General features: G+C 52.3%; 2 protein-coding genes across 5 annotated transcripts in view; both read left to right on the top strand.

The window, feature by feature from the left end:
* Positions 1–3,634, top strand: part of DPYSL2 (dihydropyrimidinase like 2) — a 44,502-nt gene extending 40,868 nt beyond the window's left edge. For all 4 annotated transcript variants that reach the window (XM_052702017.1, XM_052702019.1, XM_052702020.1 and 1 more), the window contains 2 exons: positions 1–166; positions 776–3,634. In XM_052702017.1, the coding sequence (XP_052557977.1) occupies positions 1–166; positions 776–867 (258 nt within the window). In that variant the 3' untranslated portion in view covers positions 868–3,634. The remainder of the gene's footprint in view (positions 167–775) is intronic.
* A 3,069-nt stretch (positions 3,635–6,703) lies between these two features.
* Positions 6,704–15,054, top strand: PROM2 (prominin 2). Its single transcript, XM_052702051.1, has 24 exons — positions 6,704–8,554; positions 8,756–8,805; positions 8,920–9,122; positions 9,309–9,429; positions 9,566–9,629; positions 9,707–9,796; positions 9,901–10,100; positions 10,175–10,249; positions 10,324–10,387; positions 10,962–11,121; positions 11,298–11,450; positions 11,746–11,869; positions 12,459–12,550; positions 12,638–12,722; positions 12,836–12,982; positions 13,070–13,141; positions 13,216–13,308; positions 13,394–13,447; positions 13,725–13,805; positions 13,943–14,011; positions 14,106–14,195; positions 14,314–14,420; positions 14,518–14,595; positions 14,793–15,054. Exons 1-23 carry the CDS (start codon positions 8,338–8,340, stop codon positions 14,579–14,581), a joined length of 2,475 nt encoding a protein of 824 aa, XP_052558011.1. The 5' UTR covers positions 6,704–8,337; the 3' UTR covers positions 14,582–14,595; positions 14,793–15,054.
* The last annotated feature ends 3,832 nt before the right edge of the window (positions 15,055–18,886 follow it).

Below are 18,886 nucleotides of genomic sequence, written 5' to 3'. Positions count from 1 at the left end.
CTGGCTGAGCTGCGGGGTGTGCCTCGAGGCCTCTACGATGGGCCGGTCTGCGAAGTGTCAGTGACGCCGAAGACGGTCACTCCTGCATCTTCAGCTAAAACATCTCCTGCCAAACAGCAAGCCCCACCCGTGAGGAACCTGCACCAGTCTGGCTTTAGCTTGTCTGGTACGTATTCTTGTAGAGGAGCTCTCATAGAGCCCTCTTTATTTTCTTAAATGCTGCATTCCCTGTCGCTCAGTGCTCAGCTGGCTATGTGATTGCACCAGTGCCAGTTGCCAGCTGAGAGCAGCTGTAGGTCTGGCATGCAGCAGGTGGATTTCTCCATGCACTGGGGGTGGAATAGTTTGGACAGGACACAAGTGCCTTAACAGGGTCAGGACAAGTAGACTAAGAAAAGAAGCCGAGCGTTACAGGGCAAGAGGCTCAGCAACAAGGAAAGTTGGAGACAGTGAGGGGCTTGCGAAGGGAGAAGCATTTAGCCAGTTCTGCATAAGTTCTGCATAGGGCTGGGTGCCCGTGTTCAGAGTGGTGGTGTCAATTCAGAGCAGATTTCAGCAGAATTAAGGCGCTGGATGCACTTTGCTCGTAGAATGGTTTGAGTTGGAAGGAAGGCTGTGTGGTCCAGCTCCTCTGCAGCCAACACCCACAGCTCGATCGGGTGCTCAGAGCAGCCCCATCCACGGGGGTCTGCAGGGACGGGGCGACCTGTTCCAGACCCCCTGCATCTCACACAGTCTCTGTGGTTGAACCCGACGTCCCTCCTGTCTCCCACAGGCGCACAGATTGATGACAACATCCCACGCCGCACCACCCAGCGCATCGTGGCACCGCCGGGCGGACGTGCCAACATCACCAGCTTGGGTTAAGGACCGACCCCTTCCGCCCGCCCAGCGGACCAGGGGAGGGGATGGGGGCACCTGGAGACCCTTTTTGATTCTTTTAGAGCCTGTGATGGTTACTGCGGGCAATGGGGGGGGGCTGAAGTAATGCGCCTCTTTCGGTCCCCTCAGATTCCCTCCTCATCTTCACCAACCCCTCTCACTTCCCTGTCAGCCCCTACACGTTTAATGAGAAAACAACCAACCCTGTTTTGACACCTCTGACATGCAAAAGTAAATGTGAAGAGGATGTTTGAGATATGTGGCCTATGTCCCATTCAGCATCTTTCTTTTAATAAAGGGAGGATAAAGTGAATTTCCCCGGAGCTGCCTTTAAGACACAGATGAAAAGAAAAAAGAATAAATAAATTTTAAATGTAAAAAAAATAGCTTTTTTTTTTTTTTTTTTTTTTCCCCCCAATGTCAAGCAGAAGAGTAGTTCAAGGGTTATAAACTGGATGTTCTTTAGGGTTCTGTGTTCCAGCAGCATAGCTAGGAGAGCACGGAGGGCCACGAATCCCAGTCTGGCACCATTCCCCACCACCACCTCTGAGGCCACAGCATAACTGTTTGCTGCCAAGAGAAAGAACCAGGACCCAGCACTAGGAGCTGACAGAGCACATGGCACCCCGCCATCGGGTGAGCTAGAACTGTTGGAGACTTTTGTTCTGTTGGGGTTTTTTTTTTTCTTTTTTTTTTTTTTTCCTTCCTGATTCTGCTGCAAATTAGGTTCTTGAGGAGTTTTTCCTTTTTTTTTTTTTTTGTTTTTGTTTTTAATTTTAAATGTCTGTGTATGTTTTTAATACGTTTGTCTCATCATGTTTACAAAGCCTTATCTCAGAACTGGGCATCTCTCAGTTCTCCCTGCTCCTTTCCGAGCCTCATTCGAGTTACGGACCCCCACCAGTGTCACTGCCCCTTTGGTACTTTGGGTGCTCCTAGGATGCATCATTCCAGCCCGTTCTTCCCACTTAGCTGCAGTAGGAGGCAGCAGTGCAGGTTCGTAAGCTATGATCTTCACTTCAGCATACTGGCTCTTGAGCTGGTGCAAACACTGGGGCTACAGAGCTGGGCAGAGCCTCTGGAGGAGCTCTTAGCAGTTGGTTTACAGGTAGCAGTCAGTAAGCAGAGGGCCATAGGCAACGGGCAGTACTTTGCCTGAAAGATTTCTGTAGCAGCCACATCCCCTTTCCTGGCCATTAATGAGTGGTTATTTAAAACTCTGAGAGCTTATCTTTAGCTCTTGTTGGAAGGCTGCTCTGTTGTGTGCATGCCTGAGCATCTGTGGCGATTCCAACTAGCGTCCAGATGCCCAGCTGTTGTAACTGGGAGCCTCCAAGCAGCTCAGTGGGTCAACAGCAGCTGAGAATCTCTCATCCATGTGCGAATTTCACAGTCTGTCATTCCTTCAGGGATCTGCTTTGGTGCAAATATTCCTGAGAAGCCCCCGGCCCTGCTCGTGCCTCAGGTTTGAGAAACCAGAAGGTAGGAGTGCTCCTCCAACTAAGCACTGATCACAGGATCATTTAAACCCAGGACTGAGAGGTCTTTTAGCGCTGGTATTGGAGGCTCATGTTTTCAGGTTTTCAGGACATGGAGCATAAATCTGCACTGTTAGAGTCCCACTTACGCTTCGCTGGAGAGCTTGATGGTCCCAAGGGCTTGGGCTGTCTCTGAGCACAGAGAGCTTTTCTACCCACAGTTAACAAAGCATTACCTCCACTGTCTGTAGCCCTGGTGCTTGGCTGTGTCTTCTGCTTTATCTTCTGTTTGTCCTTCACCATGTGCATGGACCTCATTTTCCCTGTTTGTGAGCATTTTCTTGAATGGTTTCTTGTAATGAAAAACTAAATATGAGAAGGCTTTTAAGAAGCAACTACCAAATTTGTTGTGATGCAGTAGCAACGCTGGGATTGTCAAAGGATCTGGGAGCAGTGTAGGTACCCTGCCCCTCCCAGCACAATTCCCATAGGCCCCTTTGAACATCAAAGCTAAGACATTGCCATACTCATCCATGCCTTTTGTATCTAGGTTTAACCCTTGGGTGGTTAGTTTTGCATAAGAGTTTGCACTTTGTGAAGTAATCTGTGAGCATAATATATATTGCAGCTGTCTTTCACCTGTATGTTAAAACCAATCTGAACGAGTTGGGGAGAGAAAGAAAGAAATTGGGATCCGTGTCGATTCTACAAAACACGCGGCTCTTCAGTATTCACTTAAGTCTTCCTTTTATTTTCCTTCATTGACTCATGATGACTTTTGGATTTCAATTTGTTCTTCGAAAGAGTAAAGGAAAAAAAAAGCAAGAAAATCACAAAAAAAAAAAAGATTTTTTGCAGGCTGTGTAAGCATGTTTTTTCCTGTGAGAGCTCGTCTGCTTTGTGTCTGTTTATTGAATGTCATATGTAAATGCTTAAAGAAAAAAAAACATGACTTAATTAATTAACCGCAGTGACTTGAAGCTCTAAAAATAATAATAATAATTAAAACAGAAACAGTAGGATTTAATACTAGCTGGATTTAACCCTTGGATTTGTGATTGTGAACCATGAGTGGAGGAGCTGTAAGTGCTAAAGCTGATCATGTGTGTAGACAAAAAGAAGTACTGATATTTGACCATTGTCTCAATGGCAAAAAAAAAAAAACAAAAAACAACAAAAAAACACCCAACCCCAAGTCTTGTGTTTTATTCCTGAAGAACTCTGTGTTATATTACCATGGGAACTCCTAATAAAGACAAAATGTTGTTGTTTCACTGGGTGCATCTGTGTCTTGAGGGTATGTGTCTGTGTAACTGCACATCTGGGCTGGTGCCTTCAGCAGGCAAGAATCTGGGCCCTCAGGTTGCTGTAATGTGGGTGAGGAAGAGGGAGGAAGGCAGCAGAAATACGGTTCCTGGGAAGGTGATAGTGAAGATGCCAATAGTGTGATTTCCTGTATTACTGCCATATCCTCAGCCATTCTATTTGAACCCTCATCACGATGGTGGTGAAGGAGAGAAACAGCCTTCAGTGGAAGCCACGCGCAGGTAATGGAATGGGGGTGATGGGGCTGACTGGAAGAGCAGCAGCGAAGCCTCCAGTGATAGCAGTTGGGTCGTGTCATGAGATGTGATGGAGATGGCACTGGGCATGGGTGGAGGTGGGGTTTGGCCAACTTCTACCCACTTCACGGTGAAGGTCACCCATCCATGGTGTGGAACAGCGTTGGGTTAGCATTTAATGAGCAGCACTACGCAGCAGTCACCTGCTAATAAAGCACTTGGGTTGGTGTGGGGTTCCTGACTCTTAGCAGTGAGGTGTGGTTATTGGGCTCAGGCATCAGCACCCATGCAGTGAAATGGCGTAGTTCAGGTTTGCTGGTCAGCTGTATGGTGTCACAGCTTATCACAGCAATAGATGCAGCCTAAAGCACTGCTGTTTGGTTAACGCACATCTGTGGAACTTCCACTTGGTTTTGTTATATCACTGTTTCTTCCTCAAGATTCTGAGTTGGAAGGAAGAAATGTCTCCTTCAGGAAATCAGTGCCAGGGACTCTGAACCTGCAACAGAGCAACGCTGTGGGGGGGAAAATCAACAGAAGTGTATAGAACCTGAGGTCAGGAAGAAGAAATCAATCTTAATTGATTAACTGACCTTAATGCACTGAGGAACAGAGCAGCCAGAAATCACAGAAGGACGTTGAGGTCAGTGGGGCTGTGCTGCTGCAGAAGGGCACAGGAATAGCTGTGTTGTCAGCCCACTAATCCAGGTAATGCCTTATGCTGGCAGCACTGAGATCCAGCTCACAGCTCATTAGGCTCCAAGCCTGCCATTAACTGCTCTATGTGCATATAAGGCCAAATATAGGTCTAATCTGAGCTTAGAATTGATACAGAATTAGCAGCTAAAAGCAGAAGAAAGGAAGTAGAAGTAGCACAGGATTTTCAAAACCAAAGCTATTGTGACCTGGAGCTGTTTCATATCTACCTTCCCAGTAGGTATGTAGAAGAACATGTGTGATGCTGTCTGACCCAGCAAGTTTTTCAGTAGGCAAGGTTAATTTGCACTGTTTTGCATTTTGTGGTGGGTAAAACCAGTGTTCATGCAGCTTAAGACCTTCCACCCCAGAAGAGCATGTCCTGTAGGGAGCTGCAAAGACCCTTGGAGCAAACTGGGAAGGTCCTGCAGTACGTTGAGCTCTGCAAGTTCTCTTGGACACCTAATAGTACACTGGGGTGCCCTGCGAGACCTCCAGAGCACCTGGGGAAGCCTCTGGGTCACCATGGAGCATGCATTTGAGCACTGTCGGTACCCTTGGCACCCAAGAGTACAGGCTGGGGTACGGGGAGGCCTCTGGGGTGCCCTGGAGCACAAAAGTGAGTCCTCTGAGGGATCCTAGGTGGCCTCAAGGGCATGCAGGAGTACCAGCAGAGTTTTCTCAGTGTACTCCAGGGTGCCTGAGATGTTTCCATGTGTGTCTGAGCGGCCTCCCAAGGCTGCTTGTGTGCTATCAGCTATCTGATCTATATCTGAGAGATCTGATCTCTATCTGAGAGTAGCAGCTGAGTTTGGCGGGGAACCTGAGAGGCCTCTCCTGCTGCTCAAGGGGCCACCCAGTGCCCCACTGTGCGCTCAGAGGCACCCAAGAGCTCCTCAATGTCCTCCAAAGTGCCCCAGAGGCCTCCAGGAGCCACCCTTGTGTGCTCTTGGGCGCCCAAATGCACCTGCAGAGCTCTGGGTCCCCCAGGAGCCTTCCTAGAGTGCCTGAGAGGTCTCCCATCCCTGTTCAGTCTGTGCCAAGCTCCATCACCACCAGCTCTACCCATTGCTGCAGGAGGCTGCTGATGTGCTGCAGGCAGCGCTGGGAGACTCCAGGCAGGTTTGGGTTTCACGAGAGCACACTTGGGGTCTCTAAGCAGAACTGGGGGGCACTGGGAGGTTATTGAGGAGCTACAGGCAGCACTGGTGGACTCCAGATGGTACTCAGTGGCACGAGGTTTGTACTAAAGGTTCTAGACAACACTGGGAGAATGCTAGGAGAACCATGGGGGCTCTAAGCTGTACTGGGGGGCCACTGGAAGAGCCCTGGGGGACAGCAGGCTGTTACTGAGGAGCTGTAGACAGGATTAGGGACCATTGGGGAGCTAGAAAGGCCTGGTGGGGGATCTAAACAATAGTGGAAGGGATTGAATTTGTATTACAAGGCTCTAGACAGCCTTGGAGGATACCGGGAGGCACAGAGAAGCTGTAGGCAGTACTGGGATTGCACTGGGAGCATACTAGGATGTTCTGGATAGAACTAGAGAGCACTGGAAGGGCGATGAGGAGATACTGACAGTACTGGGGGTGCTGGGATTGCACCACGAAGGTTCAGACAGATCTGAGGGATCCTGGGAGAGAGCTGGAATGTTATTGAAGGCTGCAGACAGCACGAGGGGGCACTGCAGAGCTTCGGGCAGCGTTTGGGGCGTGGGAAAGGCTCTGCAGTGCTGGAAGACGCTCGGAAGGATGTGGGCATCTTTAGGTAGCACTGGGGGCAGGTTAATGAGGGGCTGCAAATGGCACTGGGGGAGACTCCAAATAATGCTTGGGGGCAATGGATTTGCACTGTGAGGTTCTGTACAATATTGGGAGGCGTTGGGAGGTTATTCAGGGACTGCAGACAGCACCAGGGGGCACCGGAGAGCTTTGGACTGTGCTTGGGGGGGGGTTCTTCACAGCGCTGGGGGCACTGGGAAGGACCTGGGGGCTCTGTGAGGTTATTGAGGGGCGGCAGTCAGTGCTGGGGGGCTCTGGGCAGTACTGGGGGCCCACAGGTGACTCTGGGATGGGAAATCTTTTTATTTTTGAACAGGAAATCATTGCGGTAACAGGAAAGTGGTGGCGGTGGGCTTCTGGCCTCCATTCCTGGGCCACAGGACAGGCTCCAGACCTAAAACCTTAGAGCCAAGGCTCTGCAGGGCTGACACCTGGAGCAGAAGATGCCCTACAGTGACCTGGGTAGGCACATGCTGGAGTCCATCCAGGCCCTGTGCCCATCTCAGGCAGTACAAACGCATCGGTGTCCTGGGGGCTGCCTCTGCCAGCCCCATCCCGTCCCCTCTAAAAAGCACCTCACCCCCAAAAAAGCCTTTGTTGGGATACAGAATTTTTGGGATGGAAAATTAGGATGTATTTGGATAGTGAGTGATTGTCGGGAAAGGAAATCACTGGGATGGGATTATTTTTTTTTTTTTTCTTCATTTATTCTCGTTTCTCTCATGCAGCACTTCATTAGGGAAGCTTCCCATGCCTGCCCTGTGAATTGGAGCCTGGATGGCCACCATGGATGGGAGCAGATAGATGGATGGAGGGGGAATCTGCTCCTGTCCTGCTGTGGGCACCCATGGGAGATGCAGGGAGTGCTGGGAGGAGCCGTTCCCACGGCACAGGGAAGCGGGGGCGGCCAGGGCTGCTTTGCAGTCATATAGACCTATATAGATGCCTTGCATGTAATTGCTCTCCCGACTCCATGCTTTTCTGGTCCTGGGAGTTTTGTCCTGGGACAGGAATCAGCCAAGCCTGTAGGTCCAGGGCAGGATTTTCCAGTCTGATGCATCTTATTCCCAGGAGGGTTATAAAGGGGGACTGTAAGAAAGAAGGGGACAGATTTTAGCAGGATCTGTTGTCGTAGGATATGGGGAAATGGTTTCTAACAGCAAGAGGAGAGATTTAGGCTGGATGTAGGGAAGAAATTTGCAGTGAGGTTGGTGAGGAACTGAAATGTGTTGCCCAGAGGGATGATGGATGCCCTATAACTGGAGACATCCACGGTCAGACTGGATGGAGCTCTGAGCACCTGACTGAACTGTGGGTGTCCCTTTTTGTTGCAGGGAGTTGGGCCAGATGGCCTTTAAGGGTCCCTTCCAACTCAAACCATTCTATGTTTCTTTGTGGAGCAGTGCGTTATGCCATCTGCTCCACAAAGTTGCTGCGTCCATCCATCCCTTGCTGGGGGAAAAGCACCTTTTTTGAAGGAGGGACCACACTGCTTTGCATTCTGTCCCAAAGGGAAACTCCCTCCCTTCCTGCCATCCTTGTCACTAGAGCTCAGCTCCTCCTATGGAGCAGGACGTGCCCATGGGACAGCTGGGGACGAGCCTTGTCCAAGCCCAGCCAAGGGGATGCTGTTTGCAGGTGAGGAGGGATCTCTGCTGCCTGCAGGGCTGAGCATGGCGAGGGACGCAGCGCTTGCAAAACAGCCCTGGGATGGTTTGGGAAGGTTTGGGCGGCTCATCACCCCGCCTTGCACAGCCTGGCCAAGCCCAGACGCCCCAGGGAGGCCGGGGGAGCAGCCACGCAGCGTCTGGGCTCGGCGGCGGCCAACCTGTCAGGCAGGTTTCCTTGGAGCAGCCGACGAAGCCACCAGGGCCGGGCATGCCCCTCCGTGCGCTCGCAGGCTGACGGCCGCCCGGCTCTTTCCTCACCACCGAAGCCATGCGGGCAGCCGGGCTGCTCCTCGCTTGGGTGCTGCTGCGTCCTGCTGGCGCCCAGCAGTGCCTCCCCAGCAGCCCTGCTGGTGTCCTCCGCTTCACCGACACCCATGCTGAAATCCGAGTGCCGGCGCTGCACCGCGTGCCCAGCTCTCTTGACCCCCTCTATGGCCTCGTCCGACACTACCTGGACCTCATCCAGCAGAACCCCCTACCCACAGGTGAGTCCCCACCTGGAAAGGCAACATGACCACCACCACCACCCCTTGGAGCCCTCTGCAGTACCTGGGAGTGGTTGGTGGGGTTGAAGCTGCTTTGTCCCATCATGGAAGGGGATGCTGCCTACGGAGGGATAGGGGTGCACGAGGTGGGATGTGGGAACTGCCCTTGAGGCATTCATCGTTGCCACGGTTTGTTTGCAGAGCTTCTCAGGGCAGCCCTGAACAACCCCAGCTCAGTGCGGGCATCACAGGTGAGCAGGGACGTGAAGACATGGAAGCCACAGCGGTGGCACCCAGCCCAAAATTGGGGATATATAAAAACAAACAGATGGAACACCCCAAAACCACTCTCTGCCATCACACAGGTGGTGCAGTACGAGCTGGGCTACGTCATTTGTGCTGCGGTGGCTCTGCTCTTCACTGTGGCTGTGCCGGTGGCAGGGCTGTGCTTCTGCTATTGCCGGAGTCGGCGGCGGTGCGGGGGCCGCCTGCGTGCCCATCGGCGTTCCCTGGCCTGCCGGCGCCGCTGCCTCCTTGTCTGCCTCTCCATCACCTCCATCATCATCCTGTGAGTGTCCTGAAGTGCCTCACCCCAAAGGGAGCATGCTGATGGGGATGGGAATGGGGATGGGAATAGGGTTGGGGGTGGGAATAGAGTTGAGGATGCGGATTGGGATGGGGATGAGAGTGAGGATGGAGGTGGGGATGGGGATGCTCTATGGGACCTTCCCGTCACCTCCTGTATCCCTGGCAGGACCAGCGCCATCTGTGCCTTGGTCACCAACCAGCGAGTGAAGGAGCAGATGGAGCCGGGGCTCGGTGCTGTGCCGGCCACGCTGCGCACACTGCGGCAGCACATTGCCAACATCCCCCAGGTGGGTGCTGGAGTGACTGATATGCCAGGGCAAAGCAGTTTGGGAAGCAAATGAGATGGATGCGTTTCTAATACAACACAGGGCTTCCTCTGCTCCCTGATGATGCCCCTGCACAGCAGCTCCTCTCTCTTTGCAGGGTGTGCAAATGGCAGTGGACCAGTTTGAAGTGCCCCGGCAGCAAATAATCTCTGACCTGGGGGGTAAGCACTGCACAGACCCCCAGAGCACCCTGTTCTGGGATGGAACAAGGGGCTGATGGTCTCGTGGTGCCTTGCAGGGGTGAGCCGCAGCGTGGGGCTCTCCATCCACACACAGCTGAAGGCAATGACCTACGCAGCACTGGCAGACCTGCAGGACAGGGCGGCAGGTAATGTTAAGCGTGATTAACCTGGGGCTGCTCCCAAAGCCTTGCTTGCAGACAGGGGTGGCCGAGTGGAGCAGCGAGAACTAGCCCTGGGCTTTCTCTTTAAGACCTACAGACCTCGCTGCACCATTTACAGATTCTCAACAAGACGGTCCGAGTGCTGACAGAGGCACGGGCTGAGCTGGAGCCGGCACTGCAGGAGCGACGGCAGCGTGTGGTCGCACTCCTGGACGATCCGCGCTGCACCTCCTGTGCCAGCGTGCTGGGCAGGGCACAGAGCCTGCAGCTGGGCGCTGACTACAGCAAGGTGGGATGGGGTGCTGGTCACCCCCCACCCCTCCGACACTCACCAGACTCACAGGATGCTTTTCCCACTCCAAGGTGCCCTCGGTGGAGAAGGTGTTGAAGACGTTGGTTGGTCTGCCCCGAAGTGACTTTGCAGAGATGATTCGGCAGGTGGGTGCAGTGGGGTGGCTCAGCACCCATGGGATCTCCATCTGTGCCACTCACAGTCCCTCTTCTCCTCGCAGGGCAATGGTACTTTCAATTCTATCCCAGAGCTGGCTGTGGAGAGGATGGCACAAGTGATCCAGGGTGAGCAGAACCCCCATGAGGAGGAGGGATGCCCTCCGTGGGGCAAATCCTGATTCAGAGATGGGGTGGGACACAGGGACCCCCTCCAATATAAGCTTAGAATCATAGAATCATTAAGGTTGGAAGAGACCTCCAAGATCATCTAGTCCAACCCCAGCCTGCCCCGCCATGCCCACTGACCACATCCTTCACAACCACATCTCCACGGCTCTTGAACATCTGGGACGATGACTCCACCACCTCCCTGGGCAGCCTGTGCTGGTGCCCAACCACTTTTTCTGGGAAGAAATTGTTCCTAATATCCAATCCAAATGTCTGTTAGTGCAAGTTGAGGCAATCATCTCTCATCCTATCGCTGTTACCTGGGAGCAGAGGCCAATCCCGCCTCCCTACAACCTCCTCTCAGGGAGTTGCAGGGAGCCACAAGGTTTCCCCTGAGCCTCTTTTTCTGCAGACTGAACAGTCCCACTTCTCTCAGCTGCTCCCCATAAAACTTGTGCTCCAGACCCTTCACAGCTTTGTTGCCCTTCTCCGGACTCACCCCAGGATTTCAGTATCTCTCTTCATCTTGCAGAGCTGAGGGAGGAGATGGCCCAAGTGTCAGAGAAGGTGCAGACCATAGCCGATGGCTTCCCCCTTCCTGACTACACCCGGCACGTCAACAAAGCCCTGCTGAAGGCAGAGGACAGGAGTCAGCCTTTCCTCCGGGAGGTGGAGCGCTTCGAGTGGTACAGGTGATCCAAATGGCTGCAGGGGATGCAAAGGAGGTGGGTGCGGACCCTCTCCGAGCCCCATATGGGTCTGTATCTCAAGGTCATGGCCTGCTGCAACTTAGAATCATAGAATCATTAAGGCTGGAAAAGGCCACTAAGATCATCAAGTCCAACCATCGGCCTGTTACTTCCCCCAGGTGGGTTGCAGGCACGGCGCTGTGCTCCATCGTCCTCCTCATTGTCGCCTGCAATGTGGCTGGGATGGCTCTGGGTGCATATGGACTGTCCAAGCGGGAGGACCCAAGCGACTACGAGTGCCGAGGAGAAGCCGGTGCCAAGTTTCTCATGATGTAAGCATTACTCCCAGGGGTCTGTGGCCATCTCATGCCACCCAAAAATACAAAAAAAAAAAAAAAAAAAAGGCAAAAGCAAAGGCAGGAACCAGGAGCCAGCTGAACTGAAAGGCTTTTGTAGATTCCGCCTGCGCCGGAGGGTTTGGGAGAAGCTGCTCCTCCCTAGGAGCCAGCAGCTCCCGCACCCAGCTGGCGTGCCTGGGCGCAGGAGGGAGCCGCGGGGCCAGGCAGGTCACCGCAAGCCTGCTCAGGTCTGCAGAGCTGCCTTGGGCACCTCCTCTCCTTCTTTCAGCGGCGTGGGCCTGGGCTTCCTGTTCTCCTGGCTCCTCATCCTCATGGTTTTCACCACCTTCGTGGTTGGGGGCAACGTCCAGACGTTGGTTTGCAGGAATTGGGTCAACCAGGAGATTTACAAGGTGGGTGGACGTCTGTCTGTCTCTTCATACGCCTCTGCATGCGCTCACCAAGATGCCCACAAATGCTCTGCCTCCTGTCCCTGAACCCAATAAGGTTGGAAAAGATCATCTACTCCAACTGTCAACCTACCACCAGTATTGACCACTGAACCACGTCCCTCGGTGCCACATCTCCGTGGTTCTGGAACACTTCCAGGGATGGTGACTCCACATCCGTGGGCAGCCTGTGCCAGTGCCTAAACACTCTTTCAGAGAAATTTTCCTTAATGTCCAACCTGAAAGCCTCATCCTAGACCAAAGAATTAAGATTCCAATTGGATTGCTGGATTTGCAGTGGGAAATTGGCTTTTGCATGGTTCATTTCCTTCGTGTGACAATGCTCCCACCTGCATCACTGTCCCCTGGGTGTTTGGAGGTGCTGGGATGGTTCTGAAGTGCTCGTGATTGGCAATGCAATTCATGCAAGATTAGCTGCAGATGGGATGGGGTACACCAGAACACACATGTGAGGGCAGATCACCCCCAAAAAAACATGTCTAGGAATGTATGCGTCTCACCCTGCCCCTCTCTTTCTGACTGTTTTGTTCAGTTTATTGACACCCCTGGGAACCTCCCTCCATCCATGAACCTCACCCAGCAGCTCAACCTCAGGAGGGATTCCAACCTTACTGCTGCATACCGGTGGGTGCTGGCAGGAGCCCTCCGCTGCCCCAAATTGGCAGGAGGAGTGCTAATTGGGGTGATACCGACTGCCCCTTCATTTTGCAGGGAGTGCAAGAGTGGCGCGGGGCTGTGGGAGGTGCTGCAGCTGGAGAAGTCCTACGACCTGGATGAGCACCTCAAAAGCCCTAAGGTGAGGGCTGCCTTCAAGCAGAGCTTCTGGAAACAGCGCAGGGATGCAAGAGCTTTACTGGGGTGACTGGGATGGAGGTGCCAGGCCCCGAGCATCCCTTCTCATCCCTGCAGTACACGGCCAACTTCCAAAAACGCCTGGCTGACTTCACGGCACAGCTGGGGGATGTGCGGCTGCTCCGCAGTGAGGGCAGGAACGACCTGGAGACCTTTGCCCGCAGCGGTGTGGATGAGGTGGACTATGGGAGCTTCCAGGAGGAGGTGAGGGGCTGCTGGCAGAGACCTGGTTCCTGTGACAGTCTTTCCGAGGCTGGATTTCAAGCAGCCGATGACTCTGTTTTCCTCTAGATGAAGATCCCTGTGGTGCAGACCAGCCTCCCTGCTCTGGCTCGGAGCCTGGAGGGGCTGCAGAAGATGCAGGTGAGTGGCATGGCAGACAGCAGCAGCTGCCTGTGTGCCCACGGGACTGCCCTCACCCTGCTGTCCCCCTGCAGAGGAATGGCACGGTGGCGGGACGGCTGGCTGCTGAGGCCAAGGCTCTGTGGCGGATGCAGAACTCCACGGTGCAAACTCAGGAGGCGCTGGTGGTGAGTTCACACCTACAAGGCAGCTCCTGTCCCTGTGGAGGGGAGAAAAGGGATTTTGCAGCCTTCTCACCTCCCTGTCCTATAGGTGAAGCTGGGGGAAAGCGTCCGGTTCCTTTCACGCTTGGCACCGCACCTTCAGGTACCAAAAGCATACACGGGGCCCTGTGTGTACAGCATCCCAAAAGTGAGTCATAGGATGATGGAGACCCAGGAATGATGCCAGCCCATGAGCATCCCATCCCTGGCAGAGATGCCTCACTGCGTTTAATTGAGCCTCTACCCTGCCAGGAGGGTTTTTTCTCCCTACCCCACAGCAGTCAGACCAAATTAGAAATTTCATCCTTGGGCACCCATCCCACCAGGCCCAGTGTTGCTGAGTGCCCTGAGGGTTTTCTGTACTTCTTGCACTTCTCTAGGACCGAGTGAAGACCACGCTGGCCACCATTGCATCAGTGGAAGCCCGGCTGCCTGTGCAAGCCCAGCAGATCCTCCGGCAGGTGAGCCAGGAGCAGAAAAATACCCCACAGCCAGAGAAAAAAAGCAGTAAAGGAGCTCTGGAATCGAGGAAGAGGCAATTGGAGCCTCAAGTCCTCTTCCTAAGCCCAGCCTCCATGCCACCTTCCTTCCACCCCAGGAGATTGGCTGCTTCACAAGGAAGGAGCTGCGCTACTTTGCACAGTACCTGCACTGGGTCGGACAGACGGTGGGTGCTCACCTTTGTCAGAGTGGAGGCAGCAAACTGCATCCTCCTGAGCTGGGTGGGATTTTAAGCTTGGCCTCCCCGCTTCTTGTTCCAGCTGAGGGAGGATGTGGCTTCATGCCAGCCTCTCGCCACAGCCCTTGACAACGGGAGGGTGATCCTGTGTGATCGCATTGCTGACCCCTGGGTAAGGACCTCAGTGCTGCACCCCACGCTGGGACCAGCAACCACAAGGCTCCCCAGCCCCTTTGGTTCTGCCTCTCCCTGCACAGCCCAGCAGGGACCCATGCGCTCTCTCCTTGCAGAATGCCTTCTGGTTCAGCCTGGGGTGCTGCACCTTCTTCCTCATCCCCAACATAATCTTTGCCGTCAGGCTCACCAAGCATTTCCGCCCCATCCGCAACCGGCTCATGTAAGAAGCAAGCATGGGGTGGGCGAGTTCCAACGCAGAGTGGGCAGATATGTGCTCCTCCTTGGCTATCTGATGTTTTCTCCTTCTTTCTCCACAGCTCTACAGGCTCAGAGGAGACCTGTCCCTTCCACATCCCTCGCGTCACGGCGCTGAAGCTCTAGGTCAGGCTCTGCAGGTATGGTGGAGGCTGAGACCTGGGCTGCTTGCTGCATGCCCTATGTTTCTGCCTATCAAACTCATATCCAAGCACTGTAGAGCTTCCTCCTCCTCAGCCACCCATTCTGAGTGTGAGGCACATCCAAATGTTGTAGGGCTCCAGGTCCCTCCAACAGGCCAGCGTCCATGGGTTCTGCCTATCTTTCTTGACTACAGGGACACCCGTCTCCATGCGCTGTAGGGCTCCAGGTCCTTGCAGCACCTCTTCCTCGGTGTCTGAGTACCACCAGGGACCTCCCTGGAGCCTGGCTGACCAGGGACCTCAGGCAGCGTCCCTGCAGCTCCTTCTGACTGCTGGCTCTCCTGCTGCACACGCAGACCCCGCTGCGATGCATGCCTGGCTCCCTCTCGCCCACTGCAGCCCTCCTGCAGCAGCGCCCTGCAATGCTTCTCCACTCCTGGGATGGAGCACATTAAACCTTCCTGAGCCAAACCTACCACTGCCTGCTTCTTTTTGTGATTTTGGCAGGAAATGCTCAGGCCTGGGGACTGCAGCCTCTCAGAGGAGCGTACCCAGCTCTCAGTCCCCTCTGCTGCAAGGTCACTTTGGAGGAACTCTCACAGTCACAAGGATGAGGGCCGGGGTGGGGAGTGGAAGGGGGCGGATCTTGAGACCCTCAAGATCTTTGCTCTTGGGACCCTCAACACCTTGAGTGTTGGCAATACCTTAGGTTTGGGGACCTTGAACACCTTGGGTCTTAATACCCTCAACGCCTTGAGTCCTGGGATTCTGAACACCTTCAGTCTTGGCACCTTGAACACCTTGGGTCTTGGGACCCCGAACATTTTGGATCATCAAACCTTCAGCAGCTTGGGACTTGGGATCCTCCAGCCTGGGGTCTAAAAGCACTGGCAATATTCATCATTTATGATTATTAATTATTATTTCCTGGCCCTGAGAGGTGCTCCTGGCACTCACTAAAGAGACTGATGAAAAAAACTTTCAGTGGGCTGGGGACCAGAAAACCCGCTTGCTTAAGGCCTGAAAGATGGGAACCAAGCAAGCCCACCTCTTAAAAGTAATTAGAGGTTAGTCCAGGGAGGAGCAAAAAATGCAGGCTAAGCCTTCTTTTTTTTCATCATAAGGGACTCTTTTATGATAGGAACCATCACGTGCTTCAGGTTTGGGTTCAGAAGATGCTTACCTGTAAAGAAATGCAGCCGGAACTTTGATGTCCACTTTGTGGCATCGGTGGCTTTGTGGCAGGAAGTGCCTGCATCGCTGTGGAATCTTTCACCATCCTCAAAGCACTTTGTCCCTATCAGCAAGTTATTTTTTACAAGATCTATCGGGCAGTTGACACATCTGTGCTTTCCAAACGAGTGAGGGTTTCCCTGTGTTTCCCCAGCTGAAATACTCAGTTTGGTAACAGAGAAATGCCTCATTTTATGCATTATTAAAGGATGATTGCTACCCAAAGCCAGCGACAGCGCATAAAACGCCCGTGTTATGCATTATTTAGGTTACTGCTGCCCAAAGCCAGCGGGTTCTGTGCGCCATTTACCTGCAGAGGTCAGCATTGCAATGGGTTTTTGAAAAGGGCAAAAGGGCAAGGTAACAACTACAGAAACAATTGTTTAACTGACCGCTGATGGAAGAACAATACAGGTGTGCCAACAATGGAGCCTAATACAATTAGCTCTTCTTAAAGCCTAATCACGGTACACGAAGTGCTGCACGGATGAGTAATGAAGAGCAAAGGAATACAGTGCTGTAAACGCGTGTGGTCAGTGCTGCCGTAGCTCTGCTCCCTGCCTGGGAGGCACACGGGTTGAAAACGTGAGTGGTTGCATCTCTGGGTTAATAATAAATTACCAATGAATATTCCAGAAATTGCCCTAATCCAATTAGGTTCGAATTTTTCTTTATTTTTATGGGGAAAAAAGGAAATGAGGACAGTCTTGGTTAATGATTCCTCAGCTGAAGCGAGGCCATGGTTTATGAATAACCTCCAGCCCTTTCCTAAATGTCCCCTTGTGATGGTTTAACTATTAATGTTCATCTGTGCACCACCATAGAAGGAGAGAGAGGAAGAAAATACAATGGCAAGAGAAGGAAAGCCTTATAAATTAAGAATAGTTTAACTGCGGGGGGGAGGGGGGAGGAAAAGAGGAAAAGAGGAAAAGAAAAAGAAAAAGAAAAAGAAAAAGAAAAAGAAAAAGAAAAAGAAAAAGAAAAAGAAAAAGAAAAACAGAAACGAAAGAGCTGTGCAAAAGCAAAAGGAGAAAACGTTATTCTCTTCCTCCCATGCCCAAGCAATGCTTGGCCACTCCTTGGGAAGCAGAGCCTCAACATGCATTGCAGTTCTTTGGAGGAGAGCTGCTTTCATGGCAAGAGTTTCCCATGCTTGGGGGAAAGTGGCTTCCCCCACTTCTTCAGCCTTCCCTGATGATGCCATGCGGTATGGAATGTCCCTTTGATTGGCTTAGGCCAGCCATGATCCCAGCCGTGATCCCAGCCATGATCCCAGCCGTGATCCCAGCCATGATCCCAGCCGTGATCCCAGCCGTGATCCCGAGCTCTGCCAGCTCCCAGTCCATCGCACCAAAGCGCCGGTGCCGTGTCAAGGCTGGCGCGCCTTTCTCTCCGCTCAGTTATTTTTATTGATAACATAAAGACTGCAAATGGTGCATTTCCAGCTTCTGAATGCAGTGCTTTTTAATTAAAGTGAATACCTCCTTCATCAGAGTTGTTTTTTTTTTCCATCTGGGTTTGTCTTGGCTCAGTGCTCTGCGCATTTTTGGGACTTGAGCAAACCAGTGCTGATTGAGCCGCTCTCCTTGCATCTTCTCTCTGGAAATTCAACTCCTGCAGCTCCTCTCCTGCATGCACGCCTCCCCACGCTCTAACAGTGACCCCAAGAAGTGTCTATAATTGCTATAATCAATAATTCAATGGCCGAAGAGCAGTGGGAGCCGGGAGCTCTGGCGCCGGCCCAGGTGTGGTCCCCACCAGCAGCTATTTCCAGACACAATTCTCTTCCCTGCTCCCAGAACTAAGGACAAAAAATACAGGAAAAGTGTTTGCAGCCCCTTCTAACACAATCAGCCTATTTCTGGAATTAAAATACCGTGGGGGTATTTACTATTGTTGTTTCATTTCCCTTTCTTTCTCTCTCTTTTTCACAAGACCAACCTGTTTTTCTCCAGAAAATGGCCCCATGACCTTTCCCATCTGCTGCTCTCATCATCCCTGAAAATAGCTCCACAAGCTGAGACACAAAACTGCAGGACCCCCAGCTGCCACAAAGATCTCCAGTCTCTGTTTTCATCCCAGACCCCAGAATGTTCATTTTAGAAATATATGTTCAGAAAAGTTACTGTGGTTAAAGAGGGAGCAATAAGACCCCCGTGTGCAGCCCTGTTTCCTTTAATCCCAGCTGAGGGGTTGATGTAACTGCACTGAACTGAACATCTTTGATTTGTTTTGTGCAGTGGGTGACCCAAGGACTGCTCAGCAGAGTAACCCCAGCTCCCAAACATGCTGAGAACTCACGTCCCAGAGGCTTTGCTGCAGCATAATTCCTTTTTTACGTGACAAGTTCCTTGCACCATCGATACCACAAAGATATTTTGAACAGTGCAGATGTTTCTGGGCAGAATGCAGCCACAAAAATGCCCTGGGAATTAGAAATTGTGTTGTATTATTAGCACTGACTATTGTCTGCTATTTCACAGCTGTGTGTGAGGCTTTTCTCGCAAGAAGCCTCATTGTGCTGAGTCTGGCACGGACAATTGACCCTTGGGCCAGGTTTATGTTCCTCCATCCTTCCTAGACAGCAGCCCCGTGACAAGGCTGTATGGTTCTTGTAATCCAGTCCATAATGGCTCCGTGCAGATTTAACATCAATTTTATTACCCCATTGCCCTTAGCACTATGTCCAGGATCACATAATGCATAACACAGGCGTTTTATGCGCTGTTGCTGGCTTTGGGTAGCAATCATCCTTTAATAATGCATAAAATGAGGCATTTCTCTGTTACCAAACTGAGTATTTCAGCTGGGGAAACACAGGGAAACCCTCACTCGTTTGGAAAGCACAGATGTGTCAACTGCCCAATAGATCTTGTAAAAAATAACTTGCTGATAGGGACAAAGTGCTTTGAGGATGGTGAAAGATTCCACAGCGATGCAGGCACTTCCTGCCACAAAGCCACCGATGCCACAAAGTGGACATCAAAGTTCCGGCTGCATTTCTTTACAGGTAAGCATCTTCTGAACCCAAACCTGAAGCACGTGATGGTTCCTA

This window comes from Tympanuchus pallidicinctus, unplaced genomic scaffold (assembly GCF_026119805.1).
Source record: "Tympanuchus pallidicinctus isolate F22 unplaced genomic scaffold, pur_lepc_1.0 scaffold42, whole genome shotgun sequence".
Classification (NCBI taxonomy): domain Eukaryota; kingdom Metazoa; phylum Chordata; class Aves; order Galliformes; family Phasianidae; genus Tympanuchus; species Tympanuchus pallidicinctus.
The sequence above is the reverse complement of the archived record's forward strand: the minus strand, read 5'-3'. Positions and strand labels throughout refer to the sequence as shown.